This window comes from Prionailurus viverrinus, chromosome B3 (assembly GCF_022837055.1).
Source record: "Prionailurus viverrinus isolate Anna chromosome B3, UM_Priviv_1.0, whole genome shotgun sequence".
In the NCBI taxonomy this organism is placed as follows: Eukaryota; Metazoa; Chordata; class Mammalia; order Carnivora; family Felidae; genus Prionailurus; species Prionailurus viverrinus.
In genome coordinates, this window is record NC_062566.1 from 107363441 (window position 1) to 107387852 (window position 24412).

The following is a 24412-nucleotide window of genomic DNA, read 5'->3' on the forward strand; positions in this document are numbered from 1 at the left end:
ACATAGAATCCGAAGCAGGCTCCAGGCTCTGCGCTGTCAGCACAGAGCCCAACAAGGGCTCAAACCCACGGACCGCGAGATCATGAGCTGAGCCAAAGTTAGACGCTTAACCGACTGAGCCACCCAGGCACCCCAACTCTGTTTTTTAATGTCTGTGGTTTTGTTCATTCTCAGCAACTAGGTCACCAGAACTTCGTCATTATTAATTAAAAAGGTACCATATACTTTTTTTTTTTTTTAAGAGTATGCTTGGGTTGAATGAAGTTAAGACATCTTAGAAATTGTGGCTTTGCTTTAAATAGTTATAGGATATAATTTTGCATATTCTGAATTCTATTTGCTGGTACAATAAATTCTATTCTATTTGCTGGTACAATAACATTATTTACCTTTGGGAACTTTGGCAATTGTATTATGCTATTTAGAATTCACATGAATTATTACAACTTAGTAGTAGGCCTTTAACTGACAGCCGCAGTCTGACTTCTTTTAAAAGCTGTCTTCAGTATCTTCAAAAGTAATTTTTGGGTCTTACTGGGCCTGGAACTTTTACTTCTGTTATGACAGAAGCAGAGAGTGGGCCTTTTGAGAAGTTAGGAACAGTGGGGTACAGAGGAGGAGAAAAATCAGACTAAATTTATATCATGCCTGTTTCATTGTGAAAAATAATCATAGCCGTCTCTACTTCACTTTCCTCAGGGTGGTAGTGATGGTTCGTGATAGTAGGAGCAGTTGTAGGGGTGAATTAAGGAGGCATTGAGGAGAATGTATTATCTCCTAACATGGGCTTTCAGTTATTTCCCAAATGTAGATAATAAAGTGATTATTACCAAAAATATTTCTCCCATGAGACAGTCTCATACATAGTATTCATATGTTTATCACTTATCAAAATATTGACTGTGTTGGCATCATAAGCAACTTCCTGTGTTATTGTCTTCTCTGTCATGTTCTTTTCTGTATTAAGTGGGTCACAGACCCATAACAGTGTTGAGGTAATGATACACTATCACAACTCTGTTGATCTTTTTTTTTTTCCATCAGAGAAAATCACATGATTTTTTCCCCTTTATTCTTAAAGCAATCTTATTACCTGTAATTATACTTTTCTCCTGAATGGTTTTAGAATGTTTTTGGATGGTGTTGGCAAACATAGTATTATTTTGTAGTTAAGTTTAAGCTCTTAAACAAGACTATCTGGGTTCATTTCTCATCTTTGCCACTTACTAATTGTGTGACCTGGGGCAAGCTATTTATTTTATATAACTCAGGCTTGCCTCAGTTTTCTTATCTGTAAAACAGGGATCATAAAATTATATACTTTATAGATATATGTTGAGGATTAAATCATTTTATAAAGAACAGTACCTACAAATTGTATAGGCTGAATAAATATTAGTTGTTATTACATATTATTAGAAGTTATTCATATTATTAGTAAACTCTAATAGACTTTCAAAGTAAAAATACTTAGAAAAGTACAAAGTACTTTTACAAAGTAAAAATACGACTGGATCAGTTGGTAGAGCATGCGACATGAGTTTGGGCCCCACGTTGGGTGTAGAGATTACTTAAAAAAAAACAACAACAACTGTTCAAACTGTTTAAACTTAAACTGTTTAAAACTTAAAAAAAATCAACTTAGTTAATTTTAGGTTGGAGTTTGGACACACACACTCTCAAACCCTTTTCAAACTGTTATAGGATGATGTTTTTTTCACTTTAATGTGCAGATTACTCGGGGATCTTGTTAGATTCTTACTCAGTAAGGCCTGAGATGCTGCCTTTTTAACAAGCTCCGTTGGTAATCTGGATGTAGCTAAGTACTTAGACCAAATTTTGGGTATTAGAGTTATGGAAGATTCCATTAAGTTGTTCTCAGTTCTTCTGTCAGTACTTTATAAACACTTGAGTGGTTTTTTTTTAAGATTTTATTTTTAAGTAATCTCTACACCCAGCGTGGGGCTAGAAGTAACAAGCCTGAGATCAAGAGACACAGGCTCTACTGACTGAGCTAGCCAGGTGCCCCTGTTTTTGTTTTTGTTTTTTTTTAAATATGCCTAGGCTTTATCTCAGACCGGTTAAATCAGATCTCTGGCATTAGTGTTCTGGGCATCATATTATTACTATTTTATTATTTTTGTAAAAAATATTCTAATTCATTCTCATGTGTAAATAGCATTAAGAGCTACTACTTTAGTAATCTGAAGGGGAGTCATTAAGCTAAGAAGCTCTATTTTATGTCTTCCTTTATCTTCTATCATTTTAAGCATCTGTAAGGATGATGCAACACAGCTTAAAGAATTCTGTAACCAGAAGACAGCTAATACCTGAAGTTTTCTTTTCCCTGGACTGGACTAGGAAGTTTGACTCCTTGAATCTCTCCTCATGCATCCTATTGCCTGTTGCTTTCATCATTTTTATAACTTTTTGGACCATCCCTAATTTCTCAATGGCTTCCTGAAAATATAGTAGCTCAAACTCAGTAGAAAACTGCTTTAATAAAACTAAACAATGGCAGAGGCAGAGGAATATAGTTCCTTCCACTTCGTAAATTCTGAGATTTTTGTTATGTAAAGTGGAAAACTTATATATTATATTTTTACTTTCCTAAGTTGTGTTTCCTCATCTTTTTTTTCTCACCCATACTTCTTACATCCATTCCCCATCTTGTACCTATTTTGGGGGAGAGCAGTAGATATTTTCTTATGGACTATCATGTTTTTGGAAAATTGTTTTTCCAAAGTGATGAAGATCATGCTGGATTTTATTCCATCTAGCCATGATGTATCAGTTAGAATATGGACAGGGAAGTAATACACACTAGATATTTCTGCCAAGGAAATTTAACATAGGGGAATGGGTTATACAGGAGTTGGAGGGTTGAAAAAGCAAAAGGGGCATAGAGTAACACAGAGACAATTACAGAAAGTAGAAATAAGGCTGGGAGAACAAAGAAGGGCTTGGAGTAGAGTTGGGGTTCAAAACCTCTAGAGGGGGGTACTGCCTGGGCTGCTGCTGCTGCTTCTGAGAGTGCTGGAAAAACTGGTGGTGGTCACCAACTGCTATCGGTGGAGTGGAGGGCCTGTGCCAGGGCAGTGCTGACCGGAAAAAGCAAGTTTCTTCTACTGCGCTTAGTGGCAGCATGAGGAAGCTGGCTGGCAAAAGAGAAAAGTTTTCCCGAGTTTTGTTTTCAGTATCACTATGCTGAGTACTAAAGGGTGGATTTGGAGCTGAGAGACGATAGCCAAATAACAACCACATACAGCTTTCTCCTCTCCTGGTTACACGATGGGATAGCCTCTTGGTCTCTTTCTTAGCTATTGGGACCTCACACACTCTTAGAGTCTAGGATTTGGAATGAAAGGAGTTGTTAAATTAACTGGTCTAGTTAATGTAATTCAGGGGTATGAGACAGGACCACCTGCTCTAAGATAACTGTGTCACAGCCCTTCTGGGGACCTGAGATTTAATCAGATACTAATTTCTTTGGCTCTTGAGGGGTTTTTGTATTTTAAAATAGAAAAACTGTAGGAGGAATAATGATGCTATAAGCCAGAAGTTAAAAATTGGTTGCTTATTGGCCAAACAGTAGCCTGCAGTAGGAACCCAATCTTTGAACAGAAGATTATACCTTCTCTCTCATTCTAATGTTCTTCTTCCTGCAAAACTTCCCACATCTTAATATGTATTTGAATTATTTGGGAATTGTTAGGATGCAGATTCTGATTCAGTACGTCCCTGGATAGGGGCCTGAGATTCTGTATTTCTAACAAGCTCCTAGAGGAGGCTGAAGCTATTTCCTCGACCAGACTTTTCCCTTCCCTGGTTTGAAAACCACTGGTATGGCTTGGATCCACTGTTGGACCTGGGTTTGAGTGCTTGATGGTGAATGATGATAAAGTAAAAGTTTCCTAAAAGCTTGACTAACTTTCTAGAAATATTTTGAGCAATCTTAATAGATTTATAGCCGTTTCTTTCCAGGTGGAACTAGAAACGCATAGGCTTCTGAATAGGTTAAATTTTTGTCCATTATTTTGTATTACTGCATCGTCTGCATGCAGAGGCGTATCTATCACTTGTGGTTTCCTGGAACATCTGAGGCTTTTCAGTAATTGTGTATATGTTTAAGGGGAACTAACTAATGAGAGATAGGATAGGAGGACAATTAACAAATGTATGCATCAGATATCTTGCCTTCATTAGAGCCATTATTCTTGATTAAATAGGGCTCTCTGGATATCAAATATTACATTTGGTTTGAATTTCATACTAATTGCATTTCCGCACTTTTGGTACTTTCATATACTTAAACTTGTCATCAAAGCATAGGGTCTTGCCTTGAGCCAAATAAATGATAGTCTGTTTTACTGTAACTTTGAATACAGCCCAAATTTATCAAGTTGTTAATTGCTCTTTATATTTGAATTTTACTTTCTAAGCCATACCTGGTCACATCAATAAAAAGTTAATCGTTTATTGAGTTGCCATCCTTCAAGATTCTGTCTCTGCACCCACCTCATCCCCATTCCTGAATCTTTTCTGTTTTCCTTACCGACTTAGTTTTTCTAAGATTCTAGGTACTTTTTGTCTGATATGAATATTATACTTAAAATTTTAATTCAGACTATGGATAATAATTTAGGCCATGAATAGAGAAATAATTGGCCTCTTTATCAGCTGAGGTGAAAGAGTTAAAATGAAAGTCAAGGGTTCAGGGGATTCCTATAGAAAAGAAGGGTGAAAAAAGCTCAATTTTAGTATCTTAAACAAAGCATTTTGATTGGCATGTAGAGACCCTTACATGCACATAAACGCCCATATTTGAATATTTATAGAAGATAATCTGTCAAAATTACTGTTATTTTAATTTGCCAAGCTTGGCTGATTGCTGCAGTTGGATGTTAGTTGAATTCTAGATGAGGAACTGTAAATACGATCTAGAGTGGAACATGCTTTTTTTCTTGAAGCTGTTTGAGTATCTCCCCCTCCCCACTTTTCTTTTTTTACAGTGGGCCTTTTTGTGTAGCTGAATTTCCATGTTCTTTTTTAGGGGAAAAAAATTAAAGTGGTGTGAGAACAGTAAATAATAAAAAAATTTTTTTAGTTAGAAAAAAAATTATTCACATTTGGTGATCAGGAATTATTTAAATGGTTTAAACTATTTGTCCAGTCTTCAAAGGAGCTATCTCTAGAGATTTCAAACCTAGGGTCATGTGTCTCATTTGAATGGCCTATGAGGTTTTATGTGAGATATATTTCATGTTAACAACAAAGAAAATGTGTAATTGTAGATAATTAATGTTACTCTTTTCTTTTGTCTCATTTTGAACAGTGATAATTTTAGTGACCCAGATTCAAGCAATAATATCTTCCTTTTGGAAATACCATGTGGTTTTGTACGCTTGTGTTCTAGTGGAAGGAAGGTAAGCCATTTTTCACAGTTAATACTGGAATAACTTTGTTAATAAAATTTTTCTCTTTAAAAGTGAGAAAATCCTTTTCTCATTAGGTAATATCCCTTCACCCAGAAAACACTATATTATTGATTGATGGTGTATTACTATTCCTCAAAAGATTGCACTGAGAATACACTATTTCAGCTTTGGAGGTAATCAGTGACTTTCTAAAAATCATGCGACTTTTTTGGAGCAGGAGTACATTCTGTGCTCTGCTAGGCTCTCTTGTCTCTTTCACACAGCTATTTTCAACTGGATAGTTTATTTTTACATATATAAACCACTTGACATGACTAGAGAGTCTTAATTTTTGTTTTTTGCTTTTGATGTTTTCATTTCTTTGTCTCTTATGAACTGACATAATTGACTCCATTTTTATAGGTTATTACTTTAGCTAAAAATTATGCCAAGTATGAAGTCTCAGTTTTAGTTAGATACTGACTTTGTTTTGGGATTTCAGGAATGTGGGGTCTCAGCCATTTTATATTTAGCAAATTAAGAATGGAACTTTTAGAGCATTCTCTTCTGTCTTTCACAACACAAGTATCCATCTTCATTCTCATTTGACAGCTTCCTTTTGGGTTGATTAATCTTTTTTTCTAGGAGCTTTTATATAATTTTTTAACTTGTTACTATAGTCACTTTTCCCCATGCTTTTTGTAACCATCCCCAAATCATTTCCTGTGTGTTTCACCCTAATTCCTCATTATCCTTGTAGGAAAATTATTTGTCCAACTTTGTAGTTCTCCTTTGGCTTAAGAGTAAGATTATTAATAATTCTTTAAGATTTTACACTTGTTCCTCATTTTGTAATGGTTCACCATCTGTTCAGTGTATTAAGAGCTCAGAAGTGTCTGTTATACCTAATGCATCACAGATGTGGAAAATAGTAATAAAATAGTTACATTTATGTAAAGTGAAAGTACTGCTAATATATTCTCTTGGGTTTGGCTATTGTGACATTCTTGCTATGTTTGGGAGCTTATATGCAACGTGCTTTTAAATTTCTTAAGGTGAATTAGATATGTTTATCTTATTTAACCAGTATGCCTTTGTTTAAGTATGTTAAAACTCAGTTGAATAAAATTTAAGTCAATAATATAAAGAGTAATGAGCTGTTTTACAGTGTTATTTGGAAAAAAAAAAGTAGCTGTATTTCTTGCTATCAGAATAGCAGACAACACTGTAGAGTGGACTAAGATTTCCTGAGTAAATTAATTTTGATAAAGGTTGATTCCACAGAAATAGCAAATGTTGGGAATTGGCATCCAAATGTCAAATTTCACATAAAAATTTTAGCATTTTACTGATTTTTTATTTCCTCCAGAGGAAGAATCTGAAAACTTAAGTTTGTTTGGAGGGCATTATAATTCTATTTTAGGAATTAAGAGGTAGGCTTTATTTTTCTGCAAATTAGTAAGAATACCAGTGAATTACAGTCTTTACTGGTAAATTTTTAAAAAGCCCCTATGGAAATTTAATATTTAGGTCTTTATTTAGGAAATATTTTAGTTTGTAATAACAATGCAGGTTCTAAATGATCTCTATAATATTTGGTTATGTATGTGTTTTCATAGCTTCAGAAAGGAAGGGTGAAATAACTTTGTTAATGAATTATATTGCTTAATAATTTGCATTTTGGTGTTACAGGGTGAACCCTATGATCAATCATATTTTAGGTAATTTGTGTGCCATTGAGACAAATTCAAATCTCTATTTTTTTCTCTCTTCATAATAGCATAAGAGTGCTATATATATCACTTTATCCATTAGGAAAATGTGAAGGTAAAAATTGAAAATGGAGATTTTTTTGTGGTTTTTGGTGGACGTATATAAGTCATCACTCTGTCCTAACAATAAGTAAAAAACTGAACAATCTGAAAAATCAGCTGACTTTTCTGAGATTTTTCATGGAGTTAAGGTCACAAGGCAAGCTGCTGTCCCCGAGTTGGCAGGCAAATACAGAGAATGACAACTTACCCTCGCAGAACTCAGGGGCAGAAACCTCCAAGGCAACCAGTACCGGGTAGGAAAAAACCTGAAATGTAACTAACGAATTGCCAGAGGCTCAATGTGGGCAAGTGTGAAGTATAAACTCCAAGGGGACCTAGGTCTAGGAGCCCCACACTTTCATGGTTTTACCTCCAGGAACTCTACCGTGTCTTCACAGTGAATATTAGAGAAAAATGCCTTGGTACTTCTTACAGGGAAAGGGGAAGAGGAAGGCAGTCACTTTGAAATGTGCTGAGGCATTCTTTTTTTCTAAAGGAAAGGTATTTTATCCGAGCCTAACCTATTAGGGTATTATCAGAGCCTAACTGAACTGGAGGAAGGGGAATACACAATTATAGCCTGTTTTAGTTTTCTATGTGGGGGAAAGAGAAATATCCAATTCCAGCTTCCTCTAGCCATCCTGTTTGACCTAAGGTGTGTGTGTGTGTGTGTGTGTGTGTGTGTGTGTGTGTGTGTGCGCGTGTGTGTATATGTGTATCTGGTTTGGGGGGGCGGGCAGACAGGACTGAGAAGAACTTTGAAGGTCATAACTCAGGAGCACAGGCTCCCTAAAAGACTGAGACCTAATCATAGGACTTTAGAACACTTCTTCTACCCATAAACCTTACCACATTACTAAATGCCTATTTGCTGCAGTTCCTTTTACGCAGTGCATCATTTTTGGCTTCCAACAACAACAAAAAAAAATTACAAGGCATGCTAAAAAAGCAAAAAGCACAGTTTACAGAGACAGAGCAAGCATAAGGTTCAGACTCAAACATAGCAGGGATATTAGAATTATTGGACCAGGAATTTAAAACAATTACGACCAATATGCCAAGGGCTCTAATGAAGAAAGTAGACAACATGCAAGAATGGATGGATAATGTAAGTAGAAAGATGGAAATTCTAAGAAAGAAAAAGAAATGCTAGAAATAAAAAAACCACTGTAACAGAAATGAAGAATGCCTTTGATGGGCTTATTAGAAGATGGAACATGGCTGAGGAAAAAGTCTCTGAGCTTGAGGATATGTCAGTAGAATCTTCTAAGATTTAAAAGCAAAGAGAAAAAAGACTGAAAAAAAATTAAAATATAACCAAAGACTGTGGGACAGTCTCAGAAGATGTAATATATACATAATGGGAATACCAGAAGTAGAGGAAGGAGAAGAAAGAACAGAGGAACTATTTGAAGAAATAATGATGGAGTATTTCCCCAAATTAATGTCAGACTCCAAACCACAGATCTTGGAAGTTCAGAGAATACCAGGCAGGTTAAGTGTCCCCCAAACTTCACCTAGGCATATCATATTCAAATTGCAGAAAATCAAAGAAATAGGAACTAATCTTGAAAGAAACCAGAGGGAAAAAACACCTTATCTATATAGAAGCAAGGGTAAAAATCACATCTGACTTCTCTTCAGAAACCATGCAAGCAAGAAGAGCGTGGAGGGAAATACTTAAAAGTGTTGAGAGAAAAACCCAACAATCTAGAATTCTTTGTCCTACTAAATTGTCCTTAAAAGTGAAGGAGAATAAAGACTTTCTCAGTTAACAAAAATGTAGAAAATTTGTTGCTAATGGGGTTGGAGTAGCTGGAGCAGCTGTGTTAACTTCAGACAAAGCAGACTTAAGAGAAAGGAAACTATTCAAGTATAAGCAGGAACATTATATAATGATAAAGGGTTTAATTCTTTAGGAAGACATAATCCTTACTGTGGATGCACCTAACAATAAGCCATCAAAATATGTGAGGCAAGAACTGATAGAATTGCAAAGAGAAATAGATGAGTTCACTATTGTAGTTGGGTATCTCAACACTCTTCTATTAAAAATGGACAGATCTAGCAGACAGAAAATCAGTGAGGATATATTTGAACTCAACAGCACCATCAATCAACCAGATATGATTGACATCTATAGATTATTTCATCCAAAAACCACTAGAATACACATTTTTCTCAAAAATAAGGATGGTATTATTCAGAAATTTCAGAGTTCATTTTAGACTTTAATTTGTTTCCTGTAGGATTTGCTGATGCAAACAAGATCAGAAAAAAGAAAGATGAGAAACTCATTTAAAAAAATACAACAAATTATCACCTGCCTCTCCTTCCCCCTCCCCCCTCACCCCCCCCCCCCCCGCCCCATAATGTAGGGTGAGAATTTTATAGCTTCATTTTTATTGTGGTACACATTTTTCTGGCCTCAGGTTTGGTATAATAAATGAGTGTATGTGAGTTATATACTTTTATAAATGAAGCCTACCTGGCAGTTTCTCATTTGTAAGCTACTAGGAATATTTTGTACAACTCTTCGTTTCCATGTAGCAAAATTTGAAAATTACTGTGAAATATGAATCCCTCAAGGCCTGGCCAGTATTTGATAATTATTGACCTTTGTTCCTGAATAATAGAACTCTCTAGATGTCTGACTCACTTCCTTACTTCCTTACTTTTCTTTCTTTCTTTCTTTCTTTCTTTCTTTCTTTCTTTCTTTCTTTCTTTCTTTCTTTCTGAGTGATTTTGAGGAAGAACAGAAACACATGATAAAGAACAGGTGAGAATTTGTAAAGGAAGAAAATATTCTAACTTGATTTTAGGTTTTCTAGGCTAGGAGAAGACAGATACTTTGCATGATAAACTGCTGAACTTCCTCAAGGAGAGATGAAAATGACTTTAGTTTGATTTTATATTTGAAATGGTTGATGTTTCATCCTTTTCTTACTGCTCTTGCTGTCCTTTAGAGCTATACTAGTGGGGAGCAGGAACATAGGTTTAAATTAGTGGAATGCAGGGACATTGGGTAGAATGAAGATAAATATTTCACCTTCTTTCTTTAAATTTTAATTCTCATTCTCTGTTGCTCAAAGTGGTTTTCATGAATTGGCACCTAGTTTAAGAGGGGGCTAATTCTTAGCAAAGCTATTCTAATGACAAAAGGCATTCAATGTTTTCCTGTTGAATTGCTGGAATAATATTGGGTTGACATCTAGTTGCATGCTAAATGCTGTGTCATTGTTATCATTTGTCTGCCTGGTAGACTCATGATAGTGACCTTACAGGGATTACTATTATAGGTATGATTTGCTAAAGGAATTAGAAATCTTACTAAAATGGATTTGGTGAAATCGTTCCCTTTTCTGTAGAAAAACCAACAAAACTGAAACAAAAATAAAACAGCACATCAAATGAACTCTCTCCTTGGATCATAAGTAGTGGTTTAAGGACAAAAATCTATCAGTGTATAATCCTAGGGTTTCTGTCCTGTCTTAGCTGCTGATTTTCTGTACAAACCTTGATCAAGTCAAATCACTTCTTACCTGAGTTTCTTTATCTTCAAAATGAAGATAGTGTCTACCTTACAAAGCAATGATAAGAATTAAATGAGGAAATGTATGCAAAGTGCTCATGTTTGACATGTAGCAAGTGTCATTTCTCTTCCTCCTTCCTTTTGGCATCAGTAATATCTGGATTCCATCTCTTGAGTTCACTGGTAATTGATTGTGGGATCAAATTATCTTCTCTTTCCAAACCTCATTTTCCTTTAACATAAAATCATTAACACCCACTTTATAAAGTTGTGGTTGGAATTCAGTTCCTAGTATAGTCTAAGAAGTTTTTGTTGAAGCTGAATGTGAATGTTAAACTGCTAAAAACTTAAATAAATATGTGAGTTTTCCTGGATAAATCTTTTGGACACCAAATCCATACAATATGTGGAATATATACCAAGAAGAACATAAAAAGAAAAATTTCTGGTTGTGTTTTTTTAGGGAGAACTCTATAATAGTTTACTTAATTTTTGCTTAATGTGATTCATTGGGAAAGTAGGGAAATTATGGATCAAAGGATTTATTTTCACTTGAAATAGCTACTTCTAGAAGGAATATTAATAGGGTAGTAAGGAAGTCAGACACTTGAATATGCCTCTTTCTTTGTTTTTATTATTTTATCTTAAGTGATGTCATTTTTAATAAGACTTCAGTATACAATAATGGTTTTGTGAGAAGATCTTGGAAAATTAACTGGTACTGAAAATTTTCTAGTTTGTTAATTACCAGAGAAAGAATTAATTAACCAATATTAAAGTTTAGTTGATAAAATAAGGTCGAGTCTCATAAATGAATCATGTTAAATGATTTATGAATTAAATCAGTGTTGTTGAATTTAACCATGTGTTAAATCAATATTATTTCTTTGACATAATCATAGAATAGAAATTGATGTGTGTGTGGTATATCGTATTGAACTAGGGAGTTTGTATTTTTAAGGATATTATATAGTTCCATGAATTTCAGTTAGATTTGTTTGAATGTGAATCACTTTTATAAATAGTTAGCAGCAAAAATACCATTGGCTTTGTATCTTGAAGCAGTTGACTTAGATTTGTATAAGTTCAGATGAATGTAAATTGTAACTTACTTTTTTACACATTTCCCAAAAATTAGGAAATAATTTAGCATAGAGAGTGTTAATCACTTTCAAGAATTACCAGTTTATCATTTTATTTGACATGCTATATTTCTTATTAGATGTTTGTTAACCACCCTGAAAATGTTACAGAAAGTAGGGAATAGTTTTGCATGCATAGTTTTTAGCTGCAAGGAAAAAAATAATCAGAAAATAGGATCAAAATTGAACTGCAAAAATATTTAAGTGCAGGCAAGATTCTGCTGAGAAAGTGGAGATGAATTTGTGTGTGAATATTAAAGACATATGGATATGTTGATTATGGCTAAGTTGAAGTAATTTTGTCATAAGGCAAAGGGCTTGCAAAGTTAGAATAAATGCATGCATTAAAGGTATTGATGAAATAAAAATAACTTGGTATCTTCAAGGGTTTGTTTTGTTTGGTTGGTATTGTGTTTGTTTTTTAAAGAAACCAGGTACATATAAAACTGGCTGTTAATTTTTTAACTTCTTTTTTTCTTAAAATTTAATGTTAAGAACTATTAGGATTCTGTGATTATACATTTACAACGTATTATTTGGGCACGTCTGTCATAAAGTAGTATAATATTTTTGACCTTTTTTTATTGTGGTAAAATACATATAACATAAAATTTGCCACTTAACCATTTTAAGTATGTAACTCAGTGCTATTAAGTACATTTGCACTGATGTAGAGCCATCACCACTGTGTCTCTAGAACTTTTTCATCCTCCCGAACTACTATACTCATGAGACATTAGTTCTGCATTCCTTATATCCATTGTTCTATTTTGTCTTTATGACTTTGACTATTTTATGTCAATTTGTGTCAATTTATGTCAATTTGAATTTGACTATTCACATGAGTTGAATCCTATAATATTCATTCTTATGTGACTGACTTCTTTCACTTCACATAGTATCCGTAGGGTTCATCAGTGTTTTACCATGTATCAAAATTTCACTCTTTTTAAGATCAAATAATATTTTATTTTATGGATATGCCACATTTTGTTTATCCATTTATCAGCGGATATTTGGGTTGTTGTGACTAATGCCGTTATGAACATTGGTGTGCAAGTATCTGTTTAAGTGTGCTAATATGTTTTTATGTATTTTTTAATATTTAAAAATTTTTGTGGTAATGAAATTCTGTTTAAATGGACCAGATAAACATTTGGTAATGTTTGATAATATTTGTTTAAATATAATCACCTGTATTTTCAGTGATAATCAGTGAATATTAAATACCTATGTGTGTATTCTAAGTAGTGACGATATAAAGAATTATAAAATCATGATGCTGTTTTTGAAGAACTTGCAATCTAATAATAGGGTATGTTTATAAAAATACACTGCTTGGCAGCATATACTTTTTGAAGCTGAAGAAGTATTCACCATCTAATACAAACCAAAATCCTCTCTCACTAAATTTTTGCATGTCATTCTCACCAGTTAGGAGGCAAAATACATGGCCATGATCAACATGCATATTCCATTCAAGCATATGTATTTAACAGATGCATTTAACATTCAAGTATAAATTCTGGAGTGATACTAAAATAGAAGTTAGATCATGACATTCATCTAAACAATTCTCTCCAGTGAAAACATTCTTAGGAGTAACTTACATTTCTTTTCCCAGAGTCCCACCTTAACTCTGACCACATCTCCTGTCTCCATCCCCACCATGAGTAATTCTTTGTTGTGGATACATTTCTTAGGTATGTAAACTGGCTTAAGTGTAAATGAGTAAAAGGCAGAAGGATGAACTCTGTATGTCTCCAGGTTCTTCACAGATTTGTGATTCCAATTTTAATTTCTATAGTACTTGGATTTTCCAAATGAGAGAAAACAGAATAGGCATGTAACACCTCTAAATAAGGTTTCTCAACGGATCTACTGCATAGTATATTTAAAGGCCAAAATTTGATCAGATTATAAGATTTTGTTGTTTTGGTATTTCAATGGTCTTTTTCTTTCTCTCAAAACATTTTCCTGGAAAAGCAATATAAATCTTTTATGAATTAAATCATAACTTTGCAGTTTAATTGGATTTTTAAAGTTTTTCTGTGTGTGCCAGCTGGACCTTTTGGAGAGGGTTACTACTATTTTCCCACTGAAATGTTAGAGACCAACCACTGGTTAGAGTCACGTTTACTATGGATGATGTTTTGAAGCTCAAAAGGAACTTTGAAAATTTTAAACGCAACTGAACAGAGGTTCCAAAAGGTAATGCTGTAGTAGTATTTTTTTTTTTCTCTGTATCCATCTACCCAGAAGTGAGCCTGACTTGTCAGTGATAAGGACATTTTATAGGCTCATTACTCTGCAGAGTGAAAAAAATGAAAACAGAACTAATTTCCAAGTTAAAACTTAAAAAATAGTGAAGGATGAATGAACAAGTATGATCATCCATTCATTCATGTATGAAAGTTTACTATGTACCAGACAGTCCACTAAACATAGGATATAAAACAATGATTGAAATAGAATCAGTCCCTCCATTTCTAGATTGCCTAGAACAGGGAGTGGAACATAATACACCCTTAAAAAATATTTGAATAAATGAGTGTCTGTTTTGTGAAGAAGGTTTTGGAGTAAGGGGCATTTTAGTGAAGAAGTATGGAGCATCCCGTCCCATTCATTGTATTATAGACAGTTCATGTAAAAAGTGAAAAAAGGGAAACAAACCAAATACTCTATTTATCTTTAACATTCAGGATGTGTGTGTGTGTGTGTGTGTGTGTGTGTGTATACATATATATATGTTTTTTTTTTAATTTTTAAAATATTTATTTTGAGAGAGAGAGAGAGCAAGTGTGAGTGGGGGAGGGACAGAGAGAGAGGGAGAGAGAAAGAATCCCAAGCACATTCTGTGCTGTCGGCATAGAGCCCACCAACATGGGGTTCTATCTCACGAACCATGAGATCATTACCTGAGCTGAAATCAAGAGTTGGATGCTTAACCCACTGAGCCACCTAGGTGCCCCTGGAGGGTATATTTTTAAAATGAATAGTAACATTTTTAAATGTAATAGTAGGAAACTATTTAATAGTAATTTTAATTTTGTTTTATAGATACTTTGAGGATATCTACATAAGTAGATGATGGGGAACTGAGGATGTCTACATAAGTAGATGATGGAGAACTGAAAACATTCTTTAGTTTTTTTGTGTGTTTGAAAACTCAAGTTTGGATGGAAACTCAAGATTAAAAAAATTTTTTTTAAATGTTTATTTTTGAGAGAGAGAGAGAGAGAGAGACCGAGACCACGAGCAGGGGAGGGGCAGAGAGAGAGGTAGACACAAAATCTGAAGCAGGTTCCAGGCTCTGAGCCATCAGCACAGAGCCCCGTACAGGGCTCAAACCCATGAACTGCGAGATCATGACCTGAGCCGAAGTCAGACGCTTAACTGACTGAGCCACCCAGGTGCCCCAAGGATATAGCTATTAATAGATATTATTAGATTGAACTGCATTTTTTTATCTGAAGATTTCTTTTTGCTTTCTTCTTTGCTTAGTAGGATTATTGATTTTCTTAATTAAGGGAGAGAACACATGTGTTTTGGGAGTCCTGGTTATTGTTGGTCAATATTCTTAGGTTTTATAAAGTATAATAGAGGAGATTATAGGAAATTATTTTTTCATGACTATTTTCTTTCTAGTTTCTTGCAGTAAGTTGTGTTTTTATCAGGACATTAGAGAACTCATGAAAAATTCCATTGTACATGTAGATTATTCATAACAAACAAATTTTATTCGAAATACTATAGCAACTTCACTGTTTTTTATCCTCTGGAAGATCATGTCGACTCTAATTATTGAAGCTTCAAATAATAAGTGATGGAATTTGAAAACTGTTTTAGGGTCTATTTATCTTTTTAAAATGATTTTTAAATGATTATTACATTCTTGTTTAAATGATAGGTTAACATTGCTTAGGTATAAAAGAAGTATTATTCTTTTTCAAAACAAGAGTTTTGTCAGGGCACGTAGTTCTTTGGACTGTGATACACCAAATTTGAGACAATTTCTTTTCTAGATGTTTAGCTATAAGTGCCATAATTGTATAAAATCTCAACACAGCATATGAAGCAAAGAGATCAAACTGTAAACCTTAGAAGATGATTTTAATTTCCTTTCTCTCTCTCTCTCTCTCTCTCTTTTTTTTTTTTTTTTTACTTTTTCATTTCTGAAAAATAAGATGCCTGTTCCAGTTCAATGAGTATGATAATATCAAATCCGGGTAGAATAGTACATCTCATCTTGTCTTCATTTTTTAAGGTGAGATGGTTTATAGAATGGAGAATAAGTCATTTTGTTAGATGTTGACTCCTTTCTAGAATAAAAATACGAATCTAGCAGTAAATCATTGTTATACTTTAAATGTTTAAAATATAAGAAAGGAATTAACAGAAACACTGAAACAAAATTAATACCACATACATGAATGATAGATAACATTTATAATTGGTATTTTAATTATTTCATGATGACATGTATATAAATAGTATTATTTACATACATAAATACAATAATAATTTTGTATATGTTAGTCTAATGAAATTAATGGTTTCTCCTTTTATACATTGCCACTATGCTTAGGCTTTCCTTCATTGCACTCATTTATTCATTAGTCAACAGTATTTAGTGTCTGATAGGCACTGTTCTAGGCTTTGAGTGATACCAGTCAACAAAAGAGACAAATTACTGATCTTATGGATCTTATATTCCAGTGGGGATACAGATACTAAACAAACAAATGTTTAATGGTGATAAGTATTCTAGACAAAAGTAAGTACATCAGGAAAGGTGATAGGGAATGTTGGAGTGGGGAGTGTACCATTTTTATGTAGAATGGTCAGGGAAAGTTTTATTGAGAAGGTAATACTTGAGTCGTGACCCGAATTTGATGAGGAAAGAACTATGGTGTATATTTGGGTAAGTGTGTTTCAGACAACAGGTTCAAAATCCCTGTGTTGGGTGTAGGCTCTGCATATTTTAGAACATAAGAAATTAGTTGTGTAATTATTATTTTTTTTTTTAATTTTTTTTTTTTTTCAACGTTTATTTACTTTTGGGACAGAGAGAGACAGAGCATGAACGGGGGAGGGGCAGAGAGAGAGGGAGACACAGAACCGGAAACAGGCTCCAGGCTCTGAGCCATCAGCCCAGAGCCCGACGCGGGGCTCGAACTCCCGGACCGCGAGATCGTGACCTGGCTGAAGTCGGACGCTCAACCGACTGCGCCACCCAGGCGCCCCAGTTGTGTAATTATTTGTTTCATTTTTCCTTTCCCAGTAGATTCTGTGATCCACTAAATAGGGGATTATCTCTCTTTTGTCATCATTGTATACTTGGCACTCAGTGTAGTGCCAAACACATGGCAGGAGTGGGGCACTGGGTAAATATGGATAAATTCATGAAAGAAGAGGGAGAATTTTGAAGGAATTCCACCCCACCCCACCCCACCCCTGCCTTTTAAAGTTCATACTATAAATATTTCAAGCTGCGGAAGTCTTTGTAGATCATAGGAAACAAGTGAGTTCTTTAGGTAGGTAGAATCATTCTTCCAAAGTCACTGTTAATTAGTAGTGTTCTTGTGATGGCAAAGATTTTATCTCTTATTCTTACTCTTAATAGGGATCCTTTTGTTTCAGATGTCTGGTCTAGACATGGGAAGATACTTGGCTGTGGAAAACCTTGCAGTAGAATCTGGAATCAGGTAGCTGGGTTGAATTGCCTTTTTGATACTTGCTGGCTGTGTGACACCATTAACACCTTTAAATTAATTCATTAATCCACCTGTAAATGCCTTGATTTTCTTATCTGTAAGACAGATATTGTTATTCCTATTCCAGTGTTCTTTACACGGGAACATTTTCTTTTGCATGATGGGATTTACCATTAATCTTCTAGTACACTATCATGTACACATTCCCCCCCCCCCCCCTTTTTAAAGGGAGTTATGATTAAGAACATAGGACTTTAGAATCAGACATTGGATTCTCTGAAAGTTTACTTCTTAAAGTTACTTGTTAACAGTATCAAAGTTTTTATCTAACTAATGAGAGAATAATCAGGAGGACATAAGAATTGCTCCCAAGAATTGAGCATCAGGAGTTCATGTTTTCATTTAGGAAAGGGGTGCCATGATAAAATGACTAAACTACATAAAAGTCTGATTAACTTTTAAAAGAAGGAAGTCAGATCTCCTTGGGGATTTAATCCTTAGAAAACTTGAAATATAAAACATTTGAGTTCAATTTAGATATCATCATGGTCTTTATCATCATTTTTAGTATCATCAAATTGGATTTCATCATCATCTCCAGTGCCAAATGTATCTGTTTCATTGATTTCAGCATATTTTGGAAGCTTGCCACATGCCTTCAGATTTATACCTTCATCTGCATTGTATTTTAAAATTACATCAGCTTTGTTATCCTCATCATCTGGCAGACCAGTATAATGTCTGAGGTATTTATTCAAATTATTTTCCTCATAAGACATAAGACATAAGTTCATAAGACATAACCTCTTCACACCACCAAGACACATTGCTTCTAATCGTACATTTCCTAACATTTTGATTACTGAATTATACTTATTCATCCTGTTTACACACCAGCTTTTTTCAGGGTCATTTTCACTCTTACCCCTGTACCTGTTTTTACCCCTACCTTTATTCTTGGTCGTGGCAATGCCTCATGGCATCATGGTCTCCTTTCCTGTGATGGCAGTGGCAGCTGTTCTTCCAAATGGCACGTGGAATGACCTAGCATGTGGTATGATGTAGCACTCTGCAGGTGAGGGCGAGTTTTCAGACTGAGCTTTTCTGGGATGGACTCAGTGGCAGCAAATTTATTTCCTTCCCCCTTCTCTTTCCATGTATATTAATGTGTTTAAGGTTTTCTAGGGCAGCTCTAGAGGTAACCTTTACTCTTGTACTTTCTTAGCCTCATTACTAAGGTGGATCTCTCTTTGTGTCTTTACTGAATGCACCAAGGATTCAGTGGACTCTATCTTGCTTTTAAGAACTTGAATGATTCTTGGCCCTCTGTGAGCTCTCATATCATCAATAAAACCTGGTAATTTTTCTTTCCTAGAACGTGTTTTTGCTCAACCTTGTGGGTTTTCAGCCTATGCACATATAGATTGTTATTCAGGTAATTTAAGGGGAATCTCTCTCTCTCTCTCTCTCTCTCTCTCTCTCTCTCTCTCTCTCTTGGGTTTTCCCCTTCAACATACTGTAATTTCAAAAGTGCTTTCAGAAAGAATCCCAGGTAATTATAGGTCTCACCTCCCCCCCCCCCCTTTTTTTTTAGGAATCCTTTTGGTGCTGCCTGTTTTCCAAAGTCAGATACATAGTTTTTCCAGTTTTCTAGTTGTTTACATTTGGAAGGTTAATTCTGGGTCCTATTACTGCCTTGTGGTGAAAGCAGAGATTTCTTAACACTTTTAAAACGAAGAATGATATTCTTAGCAAATGATACATCCTGCTCATTTCAAATTGTGTTCAAATACCATTATGTGTAAAAATTCATTTTTAAATGTTGCTTAAATTAAATTGATCTTAGCAACAACATTTCTGTTATTCTTCCACACATAGCTGTAAATAAAAGCTGCCTTGGCTGCTTTTCATCTAATATTAGTTACCAGTCAACTGATGCATTAAATTAAAGTTGGTGTAATTCTAATGATTTATAATAGCTGATTCCTTTTGGTACTTTTATGCCTCACTGAAGATCACTTGCTGTTTTATGATACTTTCCTTCCTTCCTTCCTTCCTTCCTTCCTTCCTTCCTTCCTTCCTTCGAAGCTTCCTTCCTCCCTTTCTATCAGAATCAGTATAAAAAAAAAACCCTTAAAATAAATAGTAAATTTTTACTAATAAAAATATTTTTGGGGCACCTGGGTGGCCCAGTTGGTTTAAGTGCTTACACTTGATATTGGCTCAGGTCGTGAGCTTGTGGTGGTGGGATTGAGCCCCATGTCTGGCTTTGCACTGGGCGTGGAGCCTGCTTGGGATTCTCTTCCTTCCATTCTCTCTCTCTCTTCCCCTCCCCTGCTTTCTGTCTCTCTCAAAAATAAATAAATAAACACTAAAAATATTTTTAAAATGTCTTGTTTCATCTATTAAGGATACACTGAAATAGTATAAGTTCAGTACTGCTCAATATTTCTTTAAAATTTCTTCAATGAGTTTTAAAACATTGGTAATTGGAAATAGAGTATAAACATGAACTGATATGAAGTTAATTGAGAATGTCTCATTAAGTCTGGAATAATGAAAAAAAGGATGTGCTTGATGAAGAACAGTATATTGAGCTGAAAAAATTTTTTATAGGATTTGAGGTCTTTAGGAAAGAGTGAATGACTGACATGCTTATGTTGATTCAGTTGGTGACATGAGCTTAATTCTTTATCATTAATACTTACAGTATTTCATTTACTGTACTACATGCAAGGTATTCCATCTGATAGTCATTATGTATCTATGCTGTTCTTGGAAGACAGACTTGCAATTCTTAGGGGAGTATTTGGAAATGAGCCAGTAGTAGCATTGTGATTTATGTGTTGTATGCTCAGGCTTAACACAGGCATTTTTGATTGGCATTAGAATTGTACATCATAAATATTAAGAAAAAAATACTTAAGAAACGTATAGCCATAATATACATATGTCTCAGAAGATGAGGGTCAAGGTTGTAATTATAGGTGAGAGAACTATAAATTCCTGAGTTCTGACAGATGGCAACAAAATGTCCGATTCTGTTACTTTTTATTATTTCTTAAAAACTTTTTCTGATGTCTTTAAAAATTACTGCTTTTAGATATATCCTTTGAATGTGATGTAGAAGGCTGTTTACTCTTTCGTTTTTTGACAGCAGATGTAAAATACAGACATCTAATTATTCAAGATCTTTTAGATACGAATGATTATTCAAACTAATGTAGTTACTAGAAACATTTGCCAAAGCTGCTTTTATTTTGGTCTGTTACTAAAAGAGATGCGTCACCTGTAGTGTTGCCTAGGCAGCACGGATGCACTGCACTTCATCCTCCTAAACTGGTTATCGTTGAAATTTATGGATTATGTTTGTTATTTTGATAGTGTTGTTCTCTTGTAACTTTGCCCCTAAAGAGTAATGATCCTTTGGTCAATCCAACCATATTGCTTTGATTCGTTTGGAATCAAAAAGATAGATCTGTGAATCTTGACTCCTGGTTTTGTGACCTTAGGCAAGTTACTTAACCTCTGCTGGTTTATTTGATATTATTATAGTATAGTAGTTAATTGAGTGGGCTCTGGAGTGTTTGTGAGGACATGCATTCTAGCTGTGCTACTTATAAGCTATGTGACTTTGGGCAAGTTACTAGCTTTATTGCCTTCTCTTCCTCATCTACAGATAATAATAGTACTTATCTGTAAAATGCTGTGAGTAAGCCTGGCACATACTAAATACTCAATAAATGCTTGCTATTGTTATTTTCTATAAATGAACAAAAATAACATAATAGGGTTATTATGAGGCCTGACTGAATAAATAGATCACTTTGCATGGGGACCTACTACATGTTCAGTATATGAGGTACTATAATGGATTGATGGTAATTTTGATCATGCAGTAATTGTGTCTGTGGAATAAGATCCAAGATTTATAAGAAAAGATACCACACTGGAGCTCCATTGATTTGCTAATTGGTTAAGACACAGAGTGAGTTCCAGCATTCTATTAGGTCACTTGTACAAAACAGATCAACTTTTATATTCCAGATGATGCACAAGATGTGGTAGATGAAAAATCCTATCCAATAAGACTTCAGAATTGTAATCTTAACTATATCTATCATAGTATCAGTATAGTTTGGGATTGGCCACATGCCATAGATGGCCAAGGAAGTAAAAGTATTTAGTGGGGAAAGCTTTTACATTAGCTGTATTGATTAAAGATACGATACAAAACTTCTCCCAATATCAAGGGTTACTCAGAAGATGTGAAAAATGAATAGGGATGTATGATGCAGGCTGCTAGTATTCTACTCAAACTTAAAATCTGTTTTTCTCTTTTTAAAAATTTTTTTTTAATGTTTATTTATTTTTGAGACAGAGAGAGATAGAGCATGAACGGGGGAGGGTCAGAGAGAGAGGGAGACACAGAATCAGAAGCAGGCTCCAGGCTCCGAGCTGTCAGCACAGAGCCCGACGCAGGGCTTGAACTCACGGACTGGACCGTGAGATCATGACCTGAGCCGAAGTTGGACACTTAACCGACTGAGCCACCCAGGCGCCCCCTGTTTTTCTCTTCTATACCAGTAGAATTTTTTTTGTTTTTGTTTTTTTTTTCTTTAAAGGTAGGCATATTGAAGCTTTGAAGGAAGGGCTATTTCCTAGCTGAGTGATTAAGTACTGGCAAAAGAGATAAAAGCAGAAGTATTATGTGTGTGTGTGTGTGCTTGTAAAGGTCAGTAACTCAGCTGGAGGTGATCCCATTTTGTCATTCAGTTTCTTCTTTTTGACCTTTATTGTAGGCATGATAAATGGAGCTTTAGCAAACATTTTGGACTGTGAGGTGATCTCGATGATGGAAGCTGGGGATGGAGAATGGTAGAAGAGAAAGTTAGAAACTTGGGTCCCTGAGGATACTGTGCAAACACCGTCTCTACATGGCTAATCTTTAGACAATATTTACAAAAGAAAAAGTAAACCTCAATCTTGTTTAGCCAAGCTGCTGTTGTGTTGGGGTATTCTGTAATGTGCAAAACCATATCCTTATACTGAGGGGAAACAGTATAAATAAGAAAGTACTTTTGAGGTTTAATGGTTTGTGTTAGGGGTGTGTGTGTAGAGGGGATTGAAAATACAAAGAGAATTGGAGACTAACACTAACTGACTAAGGGATTGTGGATCTATGTTGATCATACTGGTGAAATTTTATTAGATTAATAGGAAATATGAAACTTTATGGGAAAAAAGAAAATATTTAATAGTTCAGTGACATGTGAACAATTAGTTATCAAATCACGTTTTGTTGGATATTGGGGGTAGTTAGAACTGGTGAAAATTGATGGGTGGGCCATAAGTCATTCTTGTCTTTAGAATATTAACATCTTTTTATAGGTTACTGTTGTTGGCTTGTGCTATTGTTAAATGATGTATATATAACTTTGTAGTTTTTTTTTTTACTGGTAAGTTCCTTTTTGTTAATGACGCTTCAAGTGTCTTCTCTCAAAATTTTGGATTGACAAATGTGAAAAAAATGTTAGAGAACATTGAATTAGCCATTTTCTGTGGAAGAGGTTGAGAAAAGATTTTGGAGCCTACACAGCAAATCACTGATATATTTTTTTAATTAATTAATTAATTAATTAATTAATTTTTTAGAGAGAGACGGAGAGCACAAGCAGGGTAAAGGGGCAGAGGGAAAGAGAGAGAATCCTAAGCAGGCCCCTTGCTCAGTGCGGAGCCTGACACGAGGTTTGATCCCATGACCCTGGGATCGGACACTCAACTAACTAACTACCCAGGTACCCCATATTCGTTCACTTCTTTACATAAAGAAGATTCCAAAAAAATTATATATGCACTCATACTTGGGCTCTCACATTTTAATGGTTTCTGTGACACCACAATAATTGATTTGACACATTTAATTCAGTAGCTTTGGATGGAAAAATGTTTAGATGCATTAGTTGAGAATTTTACAATTTCTTTAGTCATGTTGCCCAATTTTTGTTTTAGTTTTATTTGGATAGTATGGAATAACAGGTCTAGAAAGACTGCAGAAGGTGATATGTTTCATTGTAATTTATTAGACGTGCTATATATTCTTTACCTTTGTTTTTACCTTGTGGATCTATTCATTCCTTTCCATTTATCTCTGATTAATTTTTATTTAAAAATTTTTTTAATTTGCTCTTTAATGTTTATTTTTGAGAGAGAGAGAGAGACAGAGCATGAGTGGGGAAGGAGCAGAGAAAGAGGGAGACACAGAATCCGAAGCAGGTTCCAGGCTGTGAGCTGTCAGTACAGAGCCTGAAGTGGTGCTCAAACCCATGAACAGTGAGATCATGACCTGATCTCAGGTTGGTGCTTAACCAACTGAGCCACCCAGGGGCCCCTGTTTAATTTTTATTTAAAGGTTAATAAATATTAATTACAGTACATACTTTACTCATGTCACTTTTTGTCACCTTATTTCTTTTTTTATCTTTATTTTTAGATTTTCCTAGGAGGTACATAGAACTCGAGTGGTGTGGAAAATAACTACATACCCTCAAATCTCCATTCTATGGGATAGAACATCATCTTCAATAATAAGTTCCCTTTGGTGATGGCAATATAATATTCCATTATATAATCATTAGTTTTTTAGTCTTTAGCACATGTTCACTAATACATATTTAATATTTCTTTTTTTGACCAATTTTCCCATAATTAAACAATTAATAATATACACAACTGAATTGTGCACTTTAAATGAGTAAATTATGATGTGTGAATTATATTTCAATAAGGA

At 34.7% G+C, this 24412-nt stretch overlaps 2 protein-coding genes across 17 annotated transcripts in view; one reads left to right on the forward strand and one right to left on the reverse strand.

Annotated features, from left to right (window-relative positions):
• FUT8 (fucosyltransferase 8) overlaps window positions 1-24412 on the forward strand; it is a 310512-nt gene that overhangs the window by 95908 nt on the left and 190192 nt on the right. For 9 of the 16 annotated variants that reach the window (XM_047862655.1, XM_047862657.1, XM_047862658.1 and 6 more), the window contains one exon: window positions 5336-5426. The exons of 1 other annotated variant lie outside the window; for it this stretch is intronic. The gene's annotated coding sequence lies outside the window, so the exon portion shown is untranslated. Of the gene's footprint in view, window positions 1-174; window positions 215-5335; window positions 5427-13529; window positions 13609-17531; window positions 17614-18346; window positions 18369-24412 lie in introns of those variants that run through there. 6 more of the 16 variants (XM_047862654.1, XM_047862666.1, XM_047862663.1 and 3 more) reach the window with 5 other exon arrangements.
• On the reverse strand, window positions 18025-24201 carry LOC125168134 (eukaryotic translation initiation factor 1A, X-chromosomal-like). The gene is made up of 2 exons (XM_047863059.1): window positions 24168-24201; window positions 18025-18595 (listed from the first exon to the last, which is right to left on the reverse strand). The coding sequence occupies exons 1-2, from the start codon at window positions 24199-24201 to the stop codon at window positions 18156-18158; spliced, it is 474 nt and encodes a 157-aa protein (XP_047719015.1). The 3' UTR covers window positions 18025-18155.

Bases quoted from the DNA above. Each gene is read 5' to 3' on its own strand.
- LOC125168134 (XM_047863059.1), bottom strand. From the start codon at position 24,201: ATGATGTTCTATCCCATAGAATGGAGATTTGAGG. The intron at 18,596-24,167 runs GTATGTAGTTAT...TGATGCCATGAG, and splicing joins CATAGAATGGAGATTTGAGG to GCATTGCCACGACCAAGAAT.